Source organism: Bombina bombina, chromosome 3 (genome assembly GCF_027579735.1).
Source record: "Bombina bombina isolate aBomBom1 chromosome 3, aBomBom1.pri, whole genome shotgun sequence".
Taxonomy (NCBI): domain Eukaryota; kingdom Metazoa; phylum Chordata; class Amphibia; order Anura; family Bombinatoridae; genus Bombina; species Bombina bombina.
In genome coordinates, this window is record NC_069501.1 from 199,137,123 (window position 1) to 199,156,237 (window position 19,115).

At 34.7% G+C, this 19,115-nt stretch overlaps 1 protein-coding gene across 1 annotated transcript in view; it reads right to left on the bottom strand.

The window, feature by feature from the left end:
• The window catches only part of ACE2 (angiotensin converting enzyme 2), a 104,747-nt gene extending 86,276 nt beyond the window's left edge, over nucleotides 1-18,471 (bottom strand). Inside the window, exon 1 of the mRNA XM_053706079.1 lies at nucleotides 18,283-18,471. Coding sequence (XP_053562054.1) covers nucleotides 18,283-18,471 — 189 coding nt within the window. The remainder of the gene's footprint in view (nucleotides 1-18,282) is intronic.
• Nucleotides 18,472-19,115: the final 644 nt, after the last annotated feature.

Sequence of the window (19,115 nt, forward strand, 5' to 3'; positions counted from 1 at the left end):
ACCTACTCTAATCCCCCTAATAAAATAAAAAAGCCCCCCAAAATAATAAAAATCCCTACCCTATACTAAATTACAAATAGCCCTTAAAGGGCCTTTTGCGGGGCATTGCCCCAAAGTAATCAGCTCTTTTACCTGTAAAAAAATATATAATACCACCCCCAACATTAAAACCCACCACCCACACACCCAACCCTACTCTAAAACCCACCCAATCCCCCCTTAATAAAACCTAACACTAACCCCTTGAATATCACCCTACCATGATACGTCTTCACCCAGCCGGGCACAAGTGGTCCTCCAGAGGGGCAGAAGTCTTCATCTGATCCGGGCAGAAGAGGACCTCCAGACGGCCAGAAGTCTTCATCCAGGTGGCATCTTCTATCTTCATCCATCCGGAGCGGAGCGGGTCCATCTTGAAGCCAGCCGACGCGGAGCATCCATCCAGACCGAAGACTACCCAACAAATGACGGTTCCTTTAAATGACGTCATCCAAGATGGCGTCCTTTGAATTAAGGTAGGAAAAATCCTATTGGCTGATGCAATCAGCCAATAGGATTGAGCTCGCATTCTATTGGCTGATTGGAACAGCCAATAGAATGCAAGCTCAATCCTATTGGCTAATTGGATCAGCCAATAGGATTGAACTTCAATCCTATTGGCTGATTGGTTCAGCCAATAGGATTTTTCCTACCTTAATTCTGATTGGCTGATAGAATCCTATCAGCCAATCGGAATTCAAGGGATGCCATCTTGGATGACATCATTTAAAGGAACCGTCATTCATCGAGTAGTAATCGGTCTGGATGGATGCTCCGTGTCGGCTGGCTTCAAGATGGACCCGCTCCGGGTGGATGAAGATAGAAGATGCCGCCTGGATGAAGACGTCTGGCCATCTGGAGGTCCTCTTCTGCCCGGATCAGATGATGACTAATGCCCCTCTGGAGGACCACTTGTGCCCGGCTGGGTGAAGACGTCTCACGGTAGGGTGATCTTCAAGGGGTTAGTGTTAGGCTTTATTAAAGGGGGATTGGGTGGGTTTTAGAGTAGGGTTGGTTGTGTGGGTGGTGGGTTGTAATGTTGGGGGGGTATTGTATTTTTTTTTACAGGTAAAAGAGCTGATTACATTGGGGCAATGCACCGCAAAGGCCCTTTTAAGGGCTATTTGTAATTTAGTATAGGGTAGGGATTTTTATTATTTTGGGGGGGCTTTTTTATTTTATTAGGGGGATTAGATTAGGTGTAATTAGTTTAAAATTCTTGTAATTATTTTATTTTTTTCTGTAATTTAGTGTTTTTTTTTTCCCGTACTTTAGTTTAGTTTATTTAATTGTAGTTAATTGTAGGTAATTTAGTAAATTAATTTAATTTAATTGTAGTGTAGTGTTAGGTGTAATTGTAATTTAGGTTAGGATTTATTTTACAGGTACTTTTGTATTTATTTTAGCTAGGTAGCTATTAAATAGTTAATAACTATTTAATAACTATTGTACCTAGTTAAAATAAATACAAAGTTGCCTGTAAAATAAAAATAAACCCTAAGCTAGATACAATGTAACTATTAGTTATATTGTAGCCAGCTTAGGGTTTATTTTATAGGTGAGTATTTAGTTTTAAATAGGAATAATTTATTTAATTGTATTTCGTTTTATTTAAATTATATTTAAGTTAGGGGGGTTGACTTAGGGTTAGACTTAGGTTTAGGGGTTAATAAATGTAATATAGTAGCGGCGACGTTGGGGGTGGCAGATTAGGGCTTAATAAATGTAGGTAGTTGTCGGCGATGTTAGAGACGGCAGATTAGGGGTTAATAAAATTTAACTAGTGTTTGTGAGGCAGGAGTATGGCTGTTTAGGGGTTAATACATTTATTATAGTGGCGGCAATCTCCGGTTTGGCAGATTAGGTGTTTGCGATGTGGGGGGCCTCGGTTTAGGGATTAATAGGTAGTTTATGAGTGTTAGTGTACTTTTTAGCACTTTAGTTAAAAGTTTTATGTTACGGCGTTAGCCCATAAAACTCTTAACTACTGACTTTTATATGCGGTAGGAGTCTTGACAGGAGAGGCTGTACCGCTCACTTCTTCCAAGACTCATAATACCAGCGTTATGCAAGTCCCATTGAAAAGATAGGATACGTAATTTACGTAAGGGGATTTGCGGTAAGCTCGAGTCGCGGAATAAAATTGAGCGGTACACCTGTACCTGCCACACTCGTAATACTAGTGGGCGTTAAAAAGCAGCATTGGGACCTCTCAACGCTGCTTTTTAAGGCTAACGCAAGACTTGTAATCTAGCCGTTTGGGTTTATTTTATAGGTAAGTATTTAGTTTTAAATAGGAATAATTTAGTGAATTGTAGTAATTTTATTTAGATTTATTTAAATTATATTTATGTTAGGGGGTGTTAGGGTTATGGTTAGACTTAGGTTTAGGGGTTAATACATTTAATATAGTTGCTGCGATGTTGGGGCGGCAGATTAGGGGTTAATAAATGTAGGTAGGTGTCAGCGATGTTAGGGATGGCGATTAGGGGTTAATAAATTTTAACTAGTGTTTGCGATGCGGGATGGTGGCGGTTTAGGGGTTAATATATTTTTATAGTGTCGGCGATGTCCAGTTCAGCAGATTAGGGATTCATTTTTTTTTATTGTTTGCGATGTGGGGGGGGGGGCCTCGGTTTAGGGGTTAATAGGTAGTTTATGGGTGTTAGTGTACTTTTTAGCACTTTAGTTAAGAGTTTTATGCTATGGCATTAGTCCATAAAACTCTTAACTACTGACTTTTAAATGCGGTATCAGTCTTGATAGGAGAGGCTGTACCGCTCACTTTTTGAAAGACTCGTAATACCGGCGTAATGCAAGTCCCATTGAAAATATAGGATATGCAATTGACGTAAGTGGATTTGCGGTATTTCCGAGTCTGGCCAAAAAAGTGAGCGATACACCTGTAGCTGCAGGACTCGTAATACCAGTGTTAGGAAAAAAGCAGCGTTGGGACCTCTCAACGCTGCTTTTTAAGGCTAACGCAAGACTCGTAATCTAGGTGATGGTATCTAAATCTAGATTACTATCATTATCTTTTCAAGGTAATAATTTATTTGGTTCTCATTTGGATTCTATTATCTCCACTATTACAGGGGGTAAGGGAGTTTTTCTGCCCCAAGATAAAAAATCTAAGGTTAAATTTGAAGCTACCAATCGTTTTTGTTCCTTTCGTCAGTCTAAGGAACAAAAAAACATTCCTTCCCCTAAGGCCCCTGGTTCCAATTGGAGACCATCCACATATTCAAATAAGTCCAAGCCTTATAAGAAACCAAATACAGCCCCTAAGACTGCATGAAGGTGTGGCCCTCAATCCAGTTCAACTGGTGGGGGGGCAGACTAAAATTATTTCAATACATTTGGGCAGATTCTCTCCAAAATCAGTGAATTCAGGATATTGTTTCTCAGGAGTATCGAATAGGTTTCAGAATAAGACCTCCCATGGGAAGATTCATTCTTTCTCATGTTCCAACAAACCCTGTGAAGGGTCAGGCTTTCCTGAAGTATGTTTCAGACCTAGAGCTTCCAGGGGTGATTGTTCCAGTTCCTCTACAGGAACAGGGTTTGGCTTTTTATTCAAATCTAATCAATGTCCCAAAGGAGGATTCATTCAGACCAATTCTGGATCTTAAAACTTTAAATCGCTTTGTAAGAGTCCCAACTTTCAAGATGGTGACTATAAGGACTATTCTGCCTTTTGCTCAGCAAGGTCATTTCATGTCCACAATAAACTTACAGGATGCTTATCTTCATATTCCAATTCACCCAGACCACTATCGGTTTCTGAGATTCTCTTTTCTAGACAAGCATTACCAATTTGTCGCTCTTCCATTTGGTCTAGCGACAGCTCAGAGAATCTTTTCTAAGGTTCTCAGTGCTCTTCTATCTGTAAATCAGAAAGCAGGGTATTGTGGTGTTTCCTTATTTAGATGATATCTTGGTACTAGCTCAATCTTTTTCATTTAGCAGAATCTCACACAAAACAACTTGTATCGTTTCTTCAAAGTCATGGTTGGAGGATCAATTTACAAAAGAGTTTCTTAATTCCTCAGACAAAGGTCACCTTTTTAGGTTTCCAGATAGATTCAGTGTCCATGACTCTTTCTTTGACAGAAAAGAGAGAGACTAATTAAGTTAGTGTTAGCTTGTCTAAACCTTCAGTCTCTATCATTCCCTTCAGTGGCTATGTGCATGGAAGTTTTAGGTCTCATAAATGCAGCATCGGATGCGATCCCCTTTGCTTGTTTTCATATGAGACCACTTCACCTTTGCATGTTGCACCAATGGTGCAGGGATTATACTCAGATATCACAGTTGATATACTTAAGTCCCAACATTCAACAATCTCTGTCTTGGTGGTTAAACCATCACCTTATTGTTCAAGGGGCCTCCTTTGTTCATCCTTCCTGGACTGTGATCACAACAGATGTAAGTCTTACAGGTTGGGGAGCTGTCTGGGGGTCTCTAACAGCACAAGGGGTTTGGAAACCTCAGGAGGCGAGGTTACCAATCAATATTTTAGAACTCTGTGCTATTTTCAGAACTCTTCAGGCTTGGCCTCTATTGAAGATAGAACTTTATATTCAATTCCAGACAGACAATATCGCTACAGTAGCATATGTCAATCATCAAGGGGGGACTTGCAGTCCTTCAGCAATGAACAAATTATCTCTGATGCTTTCTTGGGTGGAATCCAACTCTTGTCAAATTTCTGTGATTAATATCCCAGGAGTAGACAATTGGGAAGCGGATTATCTCAGTCGTCAGACTTTACATCCGGGAGAGTGGTCTCTCCATCCAGATGTGTTTTTTCAATTGGTACAGATGTGGGGTCCTCCATAAATATATCTGATGGCCTCGCATCTGAACAAGAAGCTTCCAAGATATCTTTCCAGGTCCAAGGATCCTCAGGCGGAGATGGTAGATGCTCTAGCAGTTCCTTGGTTTTACCAATCTGCTTACATTTTTCCACCTCTGGTTCTTCTTCCAAAGGTGATCTCCAAGATCATAATGGAACAATCTTATGTGTTTCTGATAGCTCCAGCTTGGCCTTTCAGGTTTTGGTATGCGGACCTTGTCAAGATGTCCAGTTGCCAACCTTGGCCACTTCCTTTAAGTAGCAAAAAAAGGGGGTTAAATAAACTAGCGCTTAAGAGTTAATATTCCTTGCCCTATTCTCCTACTATCTACTTCCCAGATAGAAAGGTGTATAAAGTGAAAAAGTTATGGAGATTAGGCGCTTAATCTGCAAAAGGGATAAAGGTGTGTATGGAGGTCGTTAGCTAAATATGTAGAAAAAACTGGACCTTGGACAGAATAAGTGAAAAATTCTTCTACAATTTATTTTCAAAATAAAAACATGATAATACCAAGACAAAATAAATCACAATCCCTAAGTGTTGCAACACTATATCGATCAATTCATAAAATTTCTAAAATTCAGATATACATTTGTTTCATACACAAATAAAAGGATTTATCTGCTCTTTTGTATCCTTTGTTCAAAGATTTTAGATAGAATGTATTCTTTTATTTCAACACAATTAATAATATTTGTCTCTATTTGATATTTTATATCTATATTTCATCAACTTTAAAATTACAAATATGTAGCAAAAACTAACAATTAGTTAAAACAATTTAAATGCAAGATTATAAATGGTGTCCCCACAATGGCTGTTTACTTATATTGGTTGTAATTTTGTGTATCTAAAAAGTTCATCAAAGCATTTGTAAGTAATTGGAGATATCTCCAATTACTTACAAATGCTTTGATGAACTTTTTAGATACACAAAATTACAACCAATATAAGTAAACAGCCATTGTGGGGACACCATTTATAATCTTGCATTTAAATTGTTTTAACTAATTGTTAGTTTTTGCTACATATTTGTAATTTTAAAGTTGATGAAATATAGATATAAAATATCAAATAGAGACAAATATTATTAATTGTGTTGAAATAAAAGAATACATTCTATCTAAAATCTTTGAACAAAGGATACAAAAGAGCAGATAAATCCTTTTATTTGTGTATGAAACAAATGTATATCTGAATTTTAGAAATTTTATGAATTGATCGATATAGTGTTGCAACACTTAGGGATTGTGATTTATTTTATCTTGGTATTATCATGTTTTTATTTTGAAAATAAATTGTAGAAGAATTTTTCACTTATTCTGTCCAAGGTCCAGTTTTTTCTACATATTTAGCTAACGACCTCCATACACACCTTTATCCCTTTTGCAGATTAAGCGCCTAATCTCCATAACTTTTCCACTTCCTTTAAGGCCAGACCTTCTGTCTCAAGGGCCGTTTTTCCATCAGGATCTCAAATCTCTAAGTTTGATGGCATGGAAATTGAGTGCTTAGTCATAGTAGTCATAGTGATTAGCACTATGATACAGGCTCGTAAGTCTGTTTCGAGGAAAATGTATCATCGGGTTTGGAAAACCTATATTTCTTGGTGTTCCTGTCATAATTATTCTTGGCATTCTTTCAGAATCCCTAGGATTTTACAGTTTCTTCAGGATGGTTTGGATAAGGGTTTGTCTGCAAATACTTTGAAAGGACACATTTCTGCTCTTTCTGTCTTATTTCATATAAAGATTTCTAAACTTCCTGATATTCACTGTTTTGTTCAGGCTTTGATTCGTATTAAACCTGTTATTAAATCTATTTCTCCTCCTAGGAGTCTCAACTTGGTTTTGAAAAATTTACGGGCTCCTCCTTTCATGCATATGCATTCTTTGGATATTAAATTACTTTCTTGGAAAGTGTTATTTCTTTTTGCTATATTTTCTGCTAGAAGAGTTTCTGAGGTATCTGCTCTCTCTTGTGAGTCTCCTTATCTGATTTTCCATCAAGATAAAGCTGTTTTGCGGACTTCATTTAAATTTTTGTCTAAAGTTGAAAGGTCTTTACATTCTTTGGACATGGTAAGAGCTTTGAAATATTATGCTGAGGCTACTAAAGATTTCAGAAATACTTCTAGTCTATTTGTTATTTTTCTGGCTCTAGAAAAGGTCAGTAAGCCTCTGTCATTTATTTGGCATCTTGGTTGAAACTTTTGATTCACAAAGCTTATTTGGAGGCGGGGCAGTCTCCGCCTCAGAGAATTACAGCTAATTCTACTAGATCAGTTGCCACTTCTTGGGCTTTTAAGAATGAGGCTTCAGCTGATCAAATTTGCAAAGCAGCAACTTGGTCTTCTTTGCATACTTTTACTACATTTAACCATTTTGATGTGTTTGCTTCTTCAGGTGCAGCCTTTGGTAGAAAGGTTCTTCAGGCAGTTGTCTCATTTTGATTCTAATGCCTTTGATTTGAGTTTTTCTGACATTTTTAAGAAAACAATTATTTTTTTGGATTTAATTTTTCAGCGGAATTAGCTGTTTTAATTTTATCCCTCCCTCTCTAGTAACTCGTGGACTTCCACATCTTGGTTATTATATCTCATGGAATCTTGCCACTTACATGAAAGAAAATATAATTTATGTAAGAACTTACCTGATAAATTAATTTCTTTCATAGTGGCAAGAGTCCATGAGACCCACCCTTTTTGTGGTTATGATTTTTTTGTATAAAGCACATTATTTATTTTTTCCAGTTTCTCTTTTTTGTATGCTTTTTACTCCTTTTTTACACCTCACTTCTTGGCTATTTGTTAAAATGAAGTATGAGTTAGATGGGAGGTGTATTTATATTCATTTGTGAAGTTTGGGAAACTTTGCCCCCTCCAGGTAGGAATGTATATACCATACGTCACTAGCTCATGGACTCTTGCCACTATGAAACAAATTAATTTAGTTTTCAGGGTAAAAAGTGGCTTAAAGGGATAGTAAACAACAAAAATTGTATTTTTTTTAAAAGATAGATAATCCCTTCATTTACCATTCCCCAGTTTTGCATAACCAACACTGTTATAGAAATATACTTTTTACATCAGTAATTACCTTGTATCTAAGCCTCTGCAGACTGCCTCCTTATCTCAGATCTTTTGACAGACTTGCATTTCAGGCAATTAGTGCTGACTCTTAAATAACTCCACGTTCATGACCACAATGTTATTTATATGAAACACATGACCTAACACCCTCTAGCTGTGAACAACTGTCAAATGCATTCAGATGGGACTTGGAGGTGGCCTTCAAGGGCTTAGAAATTAGCACATGAGCCTACCTAGGTTTAGCTTTCAACTAAGAATACCAAGCGAACAAAGCACATTTGATGCTAAAAGTATATTTGAAAGTTGTTTACATTGCCTATCTAAATCATGAAAGTTTAATTTGGACTTTATTATTCCTTTAAATCATTCCACCAGGGAAATAAAAGTACTGGAGAGAATGATTTCATAATCTTACCAGCCCAGAGACATTTAGATCATTGGGCGCTTTGTATGTTAGCTATGTGATATTAGTTTAATTAGTTCATTCAATAAGACAGTGAGTGAATAAAACTTTTAAGGGAAATTAAACACTAACTACATTTTATAAACATAGTATTGAGGTTATTCCCCACCTCCCTCTAGTCATAGTTGGTGCCATTTAGAATTCTAGCTTTACCTGCATTCCAGTGCTGATGTGTTTGCACATGTGCAACAACTCTCCTTCAGGTACCTGCTGTGTAACCTAAGTTTCAATATGGTGGCACCCATGATTAGAGGGAGGAGCATGAAATGTATTTAGTTTTTAGTGTCCCTTTAAGGGAATTTATTTCTACAAAGAGTATATAGACAGGTTACTTTTCTAGCATTGGCTTTGACACTTGCTTATAGTAATTACTAGAATAATTTCCACTATTTTTCTTAATGAAACAAACTACATTAATAAACTGAACATATTTGCTGTATAAAACATTAAATTTACAATTTAATTATAAAAAATAAAGTGATTTAATGAAACTGGAGGTCAGGATATTTTTTGAGAAGAGATGTGCAGGAACAAAAGATCTGGATGATATCTAAATGTGATGACACAAAGGGCAGGGGATTTATTGAAAACTTACAAGTTCGGTTATTATAATTACTAATATTGAAGTCTAAAGATTTCAGTTGCACCTCCTATTTCCATTACAATTTATACATGGTAACAAAATATTGATTTATACTAAATAACTTCTGTCCTCTATTTAATGACTTATGTAACTGCACGCAAATGGTACATTGATTATTTGTGTTTATATCTGAATAATCAATCATTAGAATTAATTTGTTTTTCTTCTTACAGGTAAATCTTCACTTTCAGAGTGACGGACATGAAACAAATGTTAACAAGGGATTATAGTAATTTATTTGGTGCTGTAGAAATTGTCTGAGCCAAAGGCCAAGAATCTGGAGTAGTAAACATACTACCATTTATGAACAAAATTTAAAATCTAGGTAGTTAGCAGTCTCTCCTTTAAAAATATATCACTTCTTCTTGGGCTTCTGTTTTAAAATATTGCAACTTGCAATGCAAAAACAAAAGGAAAGAAAGTAACGTGAAATTAATTAATTAATTTATTATCAATAAGTTCAAGCTATACAAGTATTTTGATGCTTATTCAAGGAAAAGAGCAACAAATCACTGTAACCCACAATTCAGTCATATAAATGCATATTATGCACCTGAGAAAACTAAGTAATGTTGCATGAGTCTCTGAAAACCATATTGAAGCTCGTATCAATCATAAAGGTAGAGCAAGTAGATAATGATTGTTTATGATGGTGCTTTTGTTTACATATAGGGCCCGATGATAAAATCATGGTGGCAATGGGGATATTTTAAAAAAGGGAACCGTTGTGTGATTGAGATTATGGGTGAAATGTTAAAAAGGGCTGAAATCAATGTTTGAAGGCAGTCTCACCAAGATGCGTTTTACTATACATCTCATTGTAATGTAAATGATACCTGAAGGTATAGCGTAAATGCTATCTTTACATAGTAATGTATGGAACACACAATTTACATATGTCAACAGAAATTCAACCCCTTTTTTCAATACAATGGTGAAATTAGGACATGAATAATACACCTATAGAAACTGGGGGGTTGTTGGTATATGGCACATGTGTATACACCTATACATTATGTATAGTTATTTTATTGCATAATGCAATAATATGTATTATGATTTGTCGTGATTTTAAAAATGGTGTTGTTTGCTTTTGGTCTGTTTTTTTTTTAATGAAGAAGATTTCATGTTTGGGATATAAATATTTCATAGCGGCTCTCTAGTTTTACTTTGCACCTTGTAAAACATGTTTTTTTTAAATTGGCAGGTTTTTGAATGGTCTATTTTTATTGCCAATATAAGTTCATACTGTTCTGAACATGTTATAATATAGCAACCACAATATTGTTATAGTGTGGGCACAATATTATAAGTAAAACACATTCAGAACAGTGAGAATGTATATTGGTAATAAAAATAGAATATTAAAAACCTGTAAATTACAAAAATAAGACTGCCTGTTTATTGAGTGTGTGTGTATATATATATATATATATATATACATATACATATATATATATAAAACATACCTTTAATATCCTGTTATCTTGTGTTTATCTAGTGGGGACAAAGTTTGTACTCCTCAATCACAGATTATTTAAATAGTGGGAAACTATTATTGTCTCTTTAATCTAAGCTCATACATGCAAAATAACTGTTTAAAGTTTAAATATAATTTTGGCAGTCATAACCATAGTTGATGTCATATAAAAAGTATGCTTGATAGTCATAAAGTCATATTTATCCTTTACTGGTATCCAACTCAATATTATTGGCAAGACAATTGGTTATAAACCAGATAGATGCACTAACATATAAAGGAAACACCCCATTCGCCTGAGTTCTATAAGAATTTTACAAAAAACAGGTGCACAACAATTAAAGGACAATACAAGATTTCAATATAACTCAGAAATACAAAGTTTTAGCACAATGTAGACTACAAACGTTCCAATAGATGCAAATATTATATTATGTGTAAAAGCACTCAAGGCCTCTCCAATTGTCAAGTTCAGTTACAGAGCATGTAAATCTCTACACCAATAAACTAAGTGATAGACTTTCGTTTTCAAGAAATGGGTTTTAAGATGTAAATAATTTTCAGTGACCACAGAGTATGATTGCTTCCATTCTAGGGGAAAAATACAAGCCTTGTGCATTAGCATACATTTACATAATCATGTATTCATCATTATCAGGTTATTTGGAAATGCAACATAAACCTAAATCTTAAAAATACTGGCCATGATAGTAAAATAGCATTTGGGTGCATCCCTGCTCTCTCTAGTAACTCCTAAAGCTTAGCAACTACATTTTATATTAAAAACATGAGGCTCATAATAGAAAATCAGCAAACATCATTAACCCCTTAATGACCACAATGTACCCTGTATGTCACTGGTCGTTAAGGGTTTTTTCAGGACATAATAGCACAAGTCTAGCAAGAACACGCTATTAATGCACTCCCTCCAGCAGGCTTTGTAGAATAGAGCAGTCTCAACGCTGGTGGCAAGACAGCGCTATAAAATAATCAAGTCCCCAAAAAAGGCTAGTGACATACAGAGTACATCACTGGTCCTTAAGGGGTTGGTTAGGCTGCATTTGGCAATCCTAGAAAATTATTGGATAGATCGGATGTATTTTAGTAAAATTCACATTACATTGTTTTCATAGGGATACAATTCCCTGCACATCATAGTAGACTAATTATATACTATTGTTCAGAAAGTATCAATTAATATCAAGAAGATATGGCCTCTTTTGGTTAAATAAGAATTGGACTAATTTAGATAAATAAGTGAGAAATACATAGGAAGGAAATGCAGTTGCACTAGCCTAGATATTTTCTCATGGTTTCAGATTTGGCGCTACATTCTGAGTACATTAAAGAATTGGAGAAAATGTATAATTTTTGTGTAGATCGTGTTTGTGAGACCATTTCATCTGCATTTAAAATTGGACATAAAATAACCTTTGTTATAAATACATATACTAGATTATATTAGATTAAAACTGTTTGCAATATCCCTGTTGTCTAGTAGATATGATATCTAACTGTGTAAGTGCGCTTCATTAATTTTTAAACATGAATGTACTTAGGCTCATAATTAAATGTGCCAAACATGTATAAGAAACAGAGTTGCCAATTCTCTCTTATTTCCGGGGATCTCCCTTATTTGCCCCAACATTTTTAATGCTCCAAGGCTTCCTTATTTATCTGTTCTTAGAAAAAAAAATTGTAAAATCATTTTTTCATAATATTTAATGTTGAACTCTTGTACTTATTTAATTAATATTTTTGATGGATCTAACTGTTTAATGGCTTTACTCCCACTGTGCCCTAAATGAGAAATAGAATTCAAGGATTTGCAGAAAATTGATTGTATTAAGCTAGACTGTGTGAATGATTTGTATGAAGAATTGTGTTTTACCAAACTGTTTAAAATGGTATTAAAGGGACACTAAACCCAATTTTTTTCGTTCATGATTCAGATAGAGCATGCAGTTTTAAGCAACTTTCTAATGTACTCCTTATCAATTTTTCTTCGTTCTCTTGCTATCTTTATTTGAAAAGAAGACATCTAAGCTAAGGAGCCAGTCAATGTTTGGTCCTGTACCCTGGACAGCACTTGTTTATTGGAGCTGTCCAATCAGCAAGGACAACCCAGGTTCTTTTAAACTGATATTCTTGCTTTCAAATAAAGATAGCAAGAGAATGAAGAAAAATTAATAGGAGTAAATTAGAATGTTGCTTAAAATTGCATGCTCTATCTGAATCATGAAAGAAAAAATTTGGGTTCAGTGTCCCTTTAAATATATAAGTATTCATGGTTTCTGGACTCCTCCATAGCACAATCCTCTAACATAAAATAGCAATATTTATTAAAAAATAAGTAAAAATGGTATAGAAAGGGGTACTTAATTATCTAGAGCACATATTTTTCATACTACTTTTTAATGCTTTACAGATAGTGTTCCTCACTTTTGTTGATAAGGTTCTTGGTTTGATTTCACCGGATCACCCTTATGTATAAATTTAATTTCAAAAGCAAAATTCTGATCTCATTTAATAATGAAAAGAAAAGACCATACAAGGCTGAAAAGATTACGAAATGACATTTGAATATGTTAGTTCATTGAAATGTATTAGAATACATACATACAAAAATAATATTATCTGTAAAAGCAACACAACAATAATCCATTCTCCAGTTTGATAACATGTAAAAATATTTGCAAAATGACATCCATGAACAATATTTGTTAACATTACACAGGAAATATTAAAGATACATTCTAAAGGAAAATTGACATGTTAAGATTTATTAGTCATTCTTGTGTTACTGACCTTAGCTAACTATGAGGTCTATATGATCTTGCAGAAATGTTCAGCTACAAAAGAGGTTTTCACAGATAGCACAATAAAATCATGGATTCCATACTGCAAGTATGTAAATACTGCAACTTTTTAGAAATGTTTTGCCAACCAGGTTTTCTAAATCTTGTGGTTGTGATTTTTGTTTTCTTGCGTTTGAAGTGGTTCTTGTTTGTTGTGCACAATATCTTGTATTTGGCCAAATAATACAATTAAATATATAAATTACAAAAACGTCCAGTAGTGAAAGGGTATAAAAGAGAGGTAAGATAGGATCAATAAATCTAGACCATAGTTTCATACATTCATCTAGCATGGCTTTGTTGGCTAGTTTCAGAGTGTTTTGATAATGCACAAATCCACTCTATTATGTGATATGCGCTAACAAGCTGAAAAGGACAGTTTAGCATAATATTTAGTCCCTTTAGCTGTCAAATTATTTAACTAGAAAATGTGTTATTGTGGTCACCCAACACTGAAAAGTGCTCATCATGAACTGTTAACCTGCAGATAACTATCAAATGATAGCTTGTAGTAGACCCCTATGTGTTGAATCCTTCAAATTGGTAAAATAAAACATAGATAAAGTTCCACTTGGGAGCTGCAAGAATTGCAGGACATCGGCAGTCAATCAATAAAGCAATCAATCAATCAATCAATCAATCTTTACCAGCTCATTACCAGCCCTGCCCTATAAAATGACAGGTGTATAGCAAAACACATAAGAGGAAAAGTAAAGATGGTTGCAAGGCTATGGTCATATTATAAAAACAGAATATTATGGTCTTGCCAAAAAGTTTAATACCACATGATATCAAAACCGTTTAAAAACAGCCCCATTAAATAGTTCAACAAGAATATTGCAGCTTCTTAAATACATTTTTAATTACCGTGCAAATTGGTCAGAAATAGCTATATGAATAGTTTTTCTCCATACAATTTGTGCTTTAGTAAGTTATTTTCTTTAAGCCCTTGGCCTAAATATGTGGTAGACCTCTATTGCAGCCAATAAGTACCGCTTTCTCTCTTGACTGGTATATTTGTAACTTTTATTATAGTTTTTTTTCTCTAATTTTACAACACAGTATTGGGGCTTATATATAAGTGAGGATTTAATTGGACAGAAACTTGTGTGTTTATTTTGTATACTAGATAGCAGACCAGAAATACATACAGTAAGCCTAACTCATTTATCAAGTGCTGCTGATGTAGGGTCCTAAAATGGTGAAAATTCTTAATTGTGAAACATGACAATAAGGTAAAATGAAAACGGTTAATCTTGCATAAGAGGTCATTATGAATATCCATATCCACCAATTTATTCTCTATATTTATAGCCTCATGCACAATATAAAGAATTGTGCCTTTATTGACTTTGTATATGACATCAATGAAGTCCCTAACTACATCACTGAACATAACTGATAATTGGGAAAATGGTTATCAAAAGGTTTCATTAGTTACAAAGGTATTAAACCGTATTAAATATATTTGGGTTGATTGGAATAGATATTTTTTTCATGACTATGTAAGACTGCTCAAATCTATACAAGATGATTTTTGGCGCAAGTATTGTTTTTTATTAAAATGAATATGCTAAGTTAAATTCAAAAAGGGGGAATTGGAATTATGGTTAGTTTACATTTCATAAAATATTCTTGTAGTTGTATTTTATATTTTGAGTTCATTTTCTGTATAAATTGCATTATGGTAGACAATAAAATTACATTAATAAACTTTATTTAAAAAAGAGGTCAATAATCCTGACTGTGTTTTTTTATTTATTTATTTTAAGAAATGTGAATAAATGATTAATGTAGAAATGCAGGAGTTAATGCATCCTTGTGTATACCATGTTTGGTAAAAGAAGTTATAAGAAAATCCTTTATTTTGCGCCATGTGTTGTGGCTTTTTCCCGTATATAGATATTTAGGAAAACTGAATTGATTTTCTAAGTACTCTTTCTTCTGAAAATGAACAACAACATATAGTTTGTGTTGCTAAGTAAAAGGAGAAGCAATTAAAATTATGTGTTAAAGGGACCTAATACTCATACACTAAATCCTTTTAAATCAGGGGTCTTTAAAGTCCTCAGCTGTGGGCCTCCGCTCTCATAAAATTTACAAGACAGCAACCCCCCCAGTGAGAAATGTACTTGTAATATTTATGTTTAGATTTAATATTTAGATTTAATATTTATTTTTAGATTTAATGTAAGGAATTGACATCTGATCCAGGGTTTATACACAGCTATCAAGAGCAGTTTCTGAGTGCTTCATTATTTGCACTTTTATTCCTGTGTTAAACGCAAGTAAAATATTATATGCAATCTCTGTGATTCGACCTCAGTGCCTTTCTTCCAACTACATCCTGCCCTTTGCCTTAATCAACCACAATATGAATTGTCATTTTTGGCTTTAAAAAAACTGTTCTACATTTTTGCCAAAGTCAACTGCTGCTTGTGGTTTTATAGGATAGTGTGAGATGTCACTGCTTCCGCGCCTCCCCTTATATGTTCTAACGCCCCCCTGAGGAGGCCCGCCTCACACTTTGAAAACCACTGCTTTAAAGGGATGGAGCATAACCGTAAAAAGCAGACATGAATATATCACCTGAACATCTCTATGTAAAAAAGCTATTTTACCTCACAATTTCTTCAGCTCACCAGAGTACGTGCTCTGTCAACAGTTATACTTCAGCTGCTGTCCAGCTGCAAGTTGAAAAAAAGCAAAAAACAACAACAGCCAATCAGAATTAGCAATGCTGAGGTCATGCATAGCTTTGCTGTGATTTCATGAGATTTCACTGAAATCTTGTGATATTTCATAGTAAGCTTCCTTATACTGAATAGAAAAATAACATGGCTGTGTCTGCACATGCCAGATGCACACTCCCTTGCAATTCCTGGGACTAGTATCCTGATAGGCTGCTTAAAGTGTCTTTACATTGTGGTGTGAATACTTTTTTGAGGTAAAATATCTTCCTTTTTTACATAGAGATGTTCAAGTGATATTTTATAGTTTCTTACAGCTATGCTGCATCACTTTCAAGAACTTCAACATGTGGGTATCATGTCCCTTTAATCCAATAAATGCAAAAGACTAAAAATCTTATATTAATGTATGTACTACTGTTGATGTGGATTCTGCCTAGTTGAAGAAAGCATATAACATTATTTTAAGAATTGCAAAAACACATTTGCCTTGTGTTGTCTTTACACATTGACATGCATATGATAACACTTATATTGTGAATATGTTACTGTTTTATTATGTTTGTTTATGCTGATTATGTGGACATTTTATGCTTTTTTTACTTATAGTTTGTTAACGTTTCTAATAAGTTTGTACAGACAATGGGCTCAATGGAGTGGTGGTTCTATGGGGGTGCTATGCACACCCAAACACACATGTAGCACCCCCTTTGAACTGCAGTGCGCTCCATATATTATGAGTGCTGTTTCTTCACCACTTTGTTAGCTACGACAAATATTATGTTTACTGTGGCTCAGTGTACTAAGCAGTGTTTGCAGCTTTTGAGCCCTTTGAGGAGCTTACTTTCTGCAATGTAAGAAGCCGCTTTCACCAAACCACTGCTTCTTACACTCTCTGCCACCTGTGAGTTGGCGGATAGAAATCACCCAGAACATGTTCATTCAGGGTGATTGATAGGCCCTTCTCTCGCTCATTTGGTCAGGCAAGCGAAGGGGCGACATTATATAGCGTATAATGATACATACAGGCCGCAGACGTACACTGCCCATTCGATACAAAGCCAAGCGGACATGTTTCCAAGTCGGGAACCTTATCCACACAAGCCTGAGAACATGGGGCCAAATGTATGCAATGTATTCAATTTGTTCCAACTTTGCATATGAAAAAAACAATAGCATTTAAACATATTTAAAATATTATTTCTTAAACAAATTTTAAAGGGACATTCTAGTGCACAATGTACATTTTGTTAAAGCATGTCATTTTAGAACTATTGCAAGTCTACATGTTTAACCCTTGAAAACAGGTTAACAGGTTAAACACATAATTGAAATACCATAGATAACTACTAATAGTGCTAAAATGGCATGCTCTATCAGCACTACGATGTCCCTTTGAATAAGACTTGTTTAAATTTAATGAGATCTAATACAGCAGTATCAGCTGTGTACTTTCTCCTGATAATTCCAATAGATCTGTTGGTGGAGAAGGACAAGTTTCTGCAGCCTTGACAAGAACACTTTGGTTTATTCAGAACAGATCTAACAATATTAAAAACAAACCTATACATGCCTCCAATCAACTTGAATTGTGCATTTTGTAATCTCACCACTAGATGGTAAAACAAATCCATGTTAAGTCTATGTGTCTGCACAATACATCGCCCATCTTCCCTCTCTCTGTCTCTCTCTTTTGTTCCTGTTAAAGGTTAAAGGACAATCTATTAATCCTTAAATTGTCCAATCTCCATTCTCTTTCATTACACCACTCATAATATAATCCTTGTTCTAAAAATAATTTCGTTTACTGAGACTTCACTCATTTTCCTCTCCATGTTACTGAACCCTCTATATCATCTTGCTGTTACTGATGTCCCAACCATCTTAATTTGTATATATACATACATATATATATATAAAACTAGAATATAATATCAATATAACAGCATTTCATTTCTGTTTAGTTGTCCTTGTTTATGACATTTTAAAACCTTACTTGCACAGTACAATTTCTAATGACTGTAGACATTTTTTAATTATTATATGATAAATGAAAAATTAGTTTGCTGGCAAAATATTATTGGTGTATACAAATTACAAGAAAGTAAATATACATATTAAAAAAACATATAAGGTTTGAGATAAAACATTTTACATACCATTTTTTGTGCATTCTCATCAGTGATGTTTGTATTATATTCCCATTGCGCCTGAGCACTTTGATGATACAGAGGTTCTGCATTTTCATTAAACTGCCTTAAGAATTCTCTGGCTTGATCAGTGACTGTTTGAGACGTTCCAATGCCAATAAGAGCCCATGCACTTAGGAGCCAAAGAAGACCTGACATCTTTCTTCTTGATTCAAGATCCCTTCAACTGAATAATGTCTTTACTCACAAGCTTTAAAATCAGCTTTCTAGATCTTTAGCCTTTGAACTACACTGCAAAGGTTGGATAGTGCAATTCACAAATAGCTTGTCTTGTTTGTATAAGAGGATTTATTGGCATAAAGTACTCACTACATTTATTATCCCTGGCATATCCATGATGAGTGCAAATTGTTATACCTCTGAAGAGAATCAGATACTAAAATAGGTGAAAGAAGTTCACTTTCCTCTGTTTGCTTATTAACAATATTGTTAATATCATTTTATTCACATGGAACTTGTTATCGCTGGAATAACTGTCACAGTGAGCCTGAAGTAATGATCAGAACCAGACACACACACATTTACATAAACAAAGCGTATTCTGTTCCTTAGCAAGGAAAAAAAAGTTTGCACTGGTGTTTACATATTTCTTAAATGTTACAAGTATACCACAAATGTTCCAGTAGGAAATGTAAGCTCTTGTGGAATTGCACAAAGAAAGAATGTTTGTTATTTAGGGTTTGCCCAGAAAACACAATGTATCTGCCTAGACCGTCCTTAACGCTCTAATTACGGGGTTGATATGAAGTTGGATCAAGTCCTCAGAAACCACATCTTCCAGG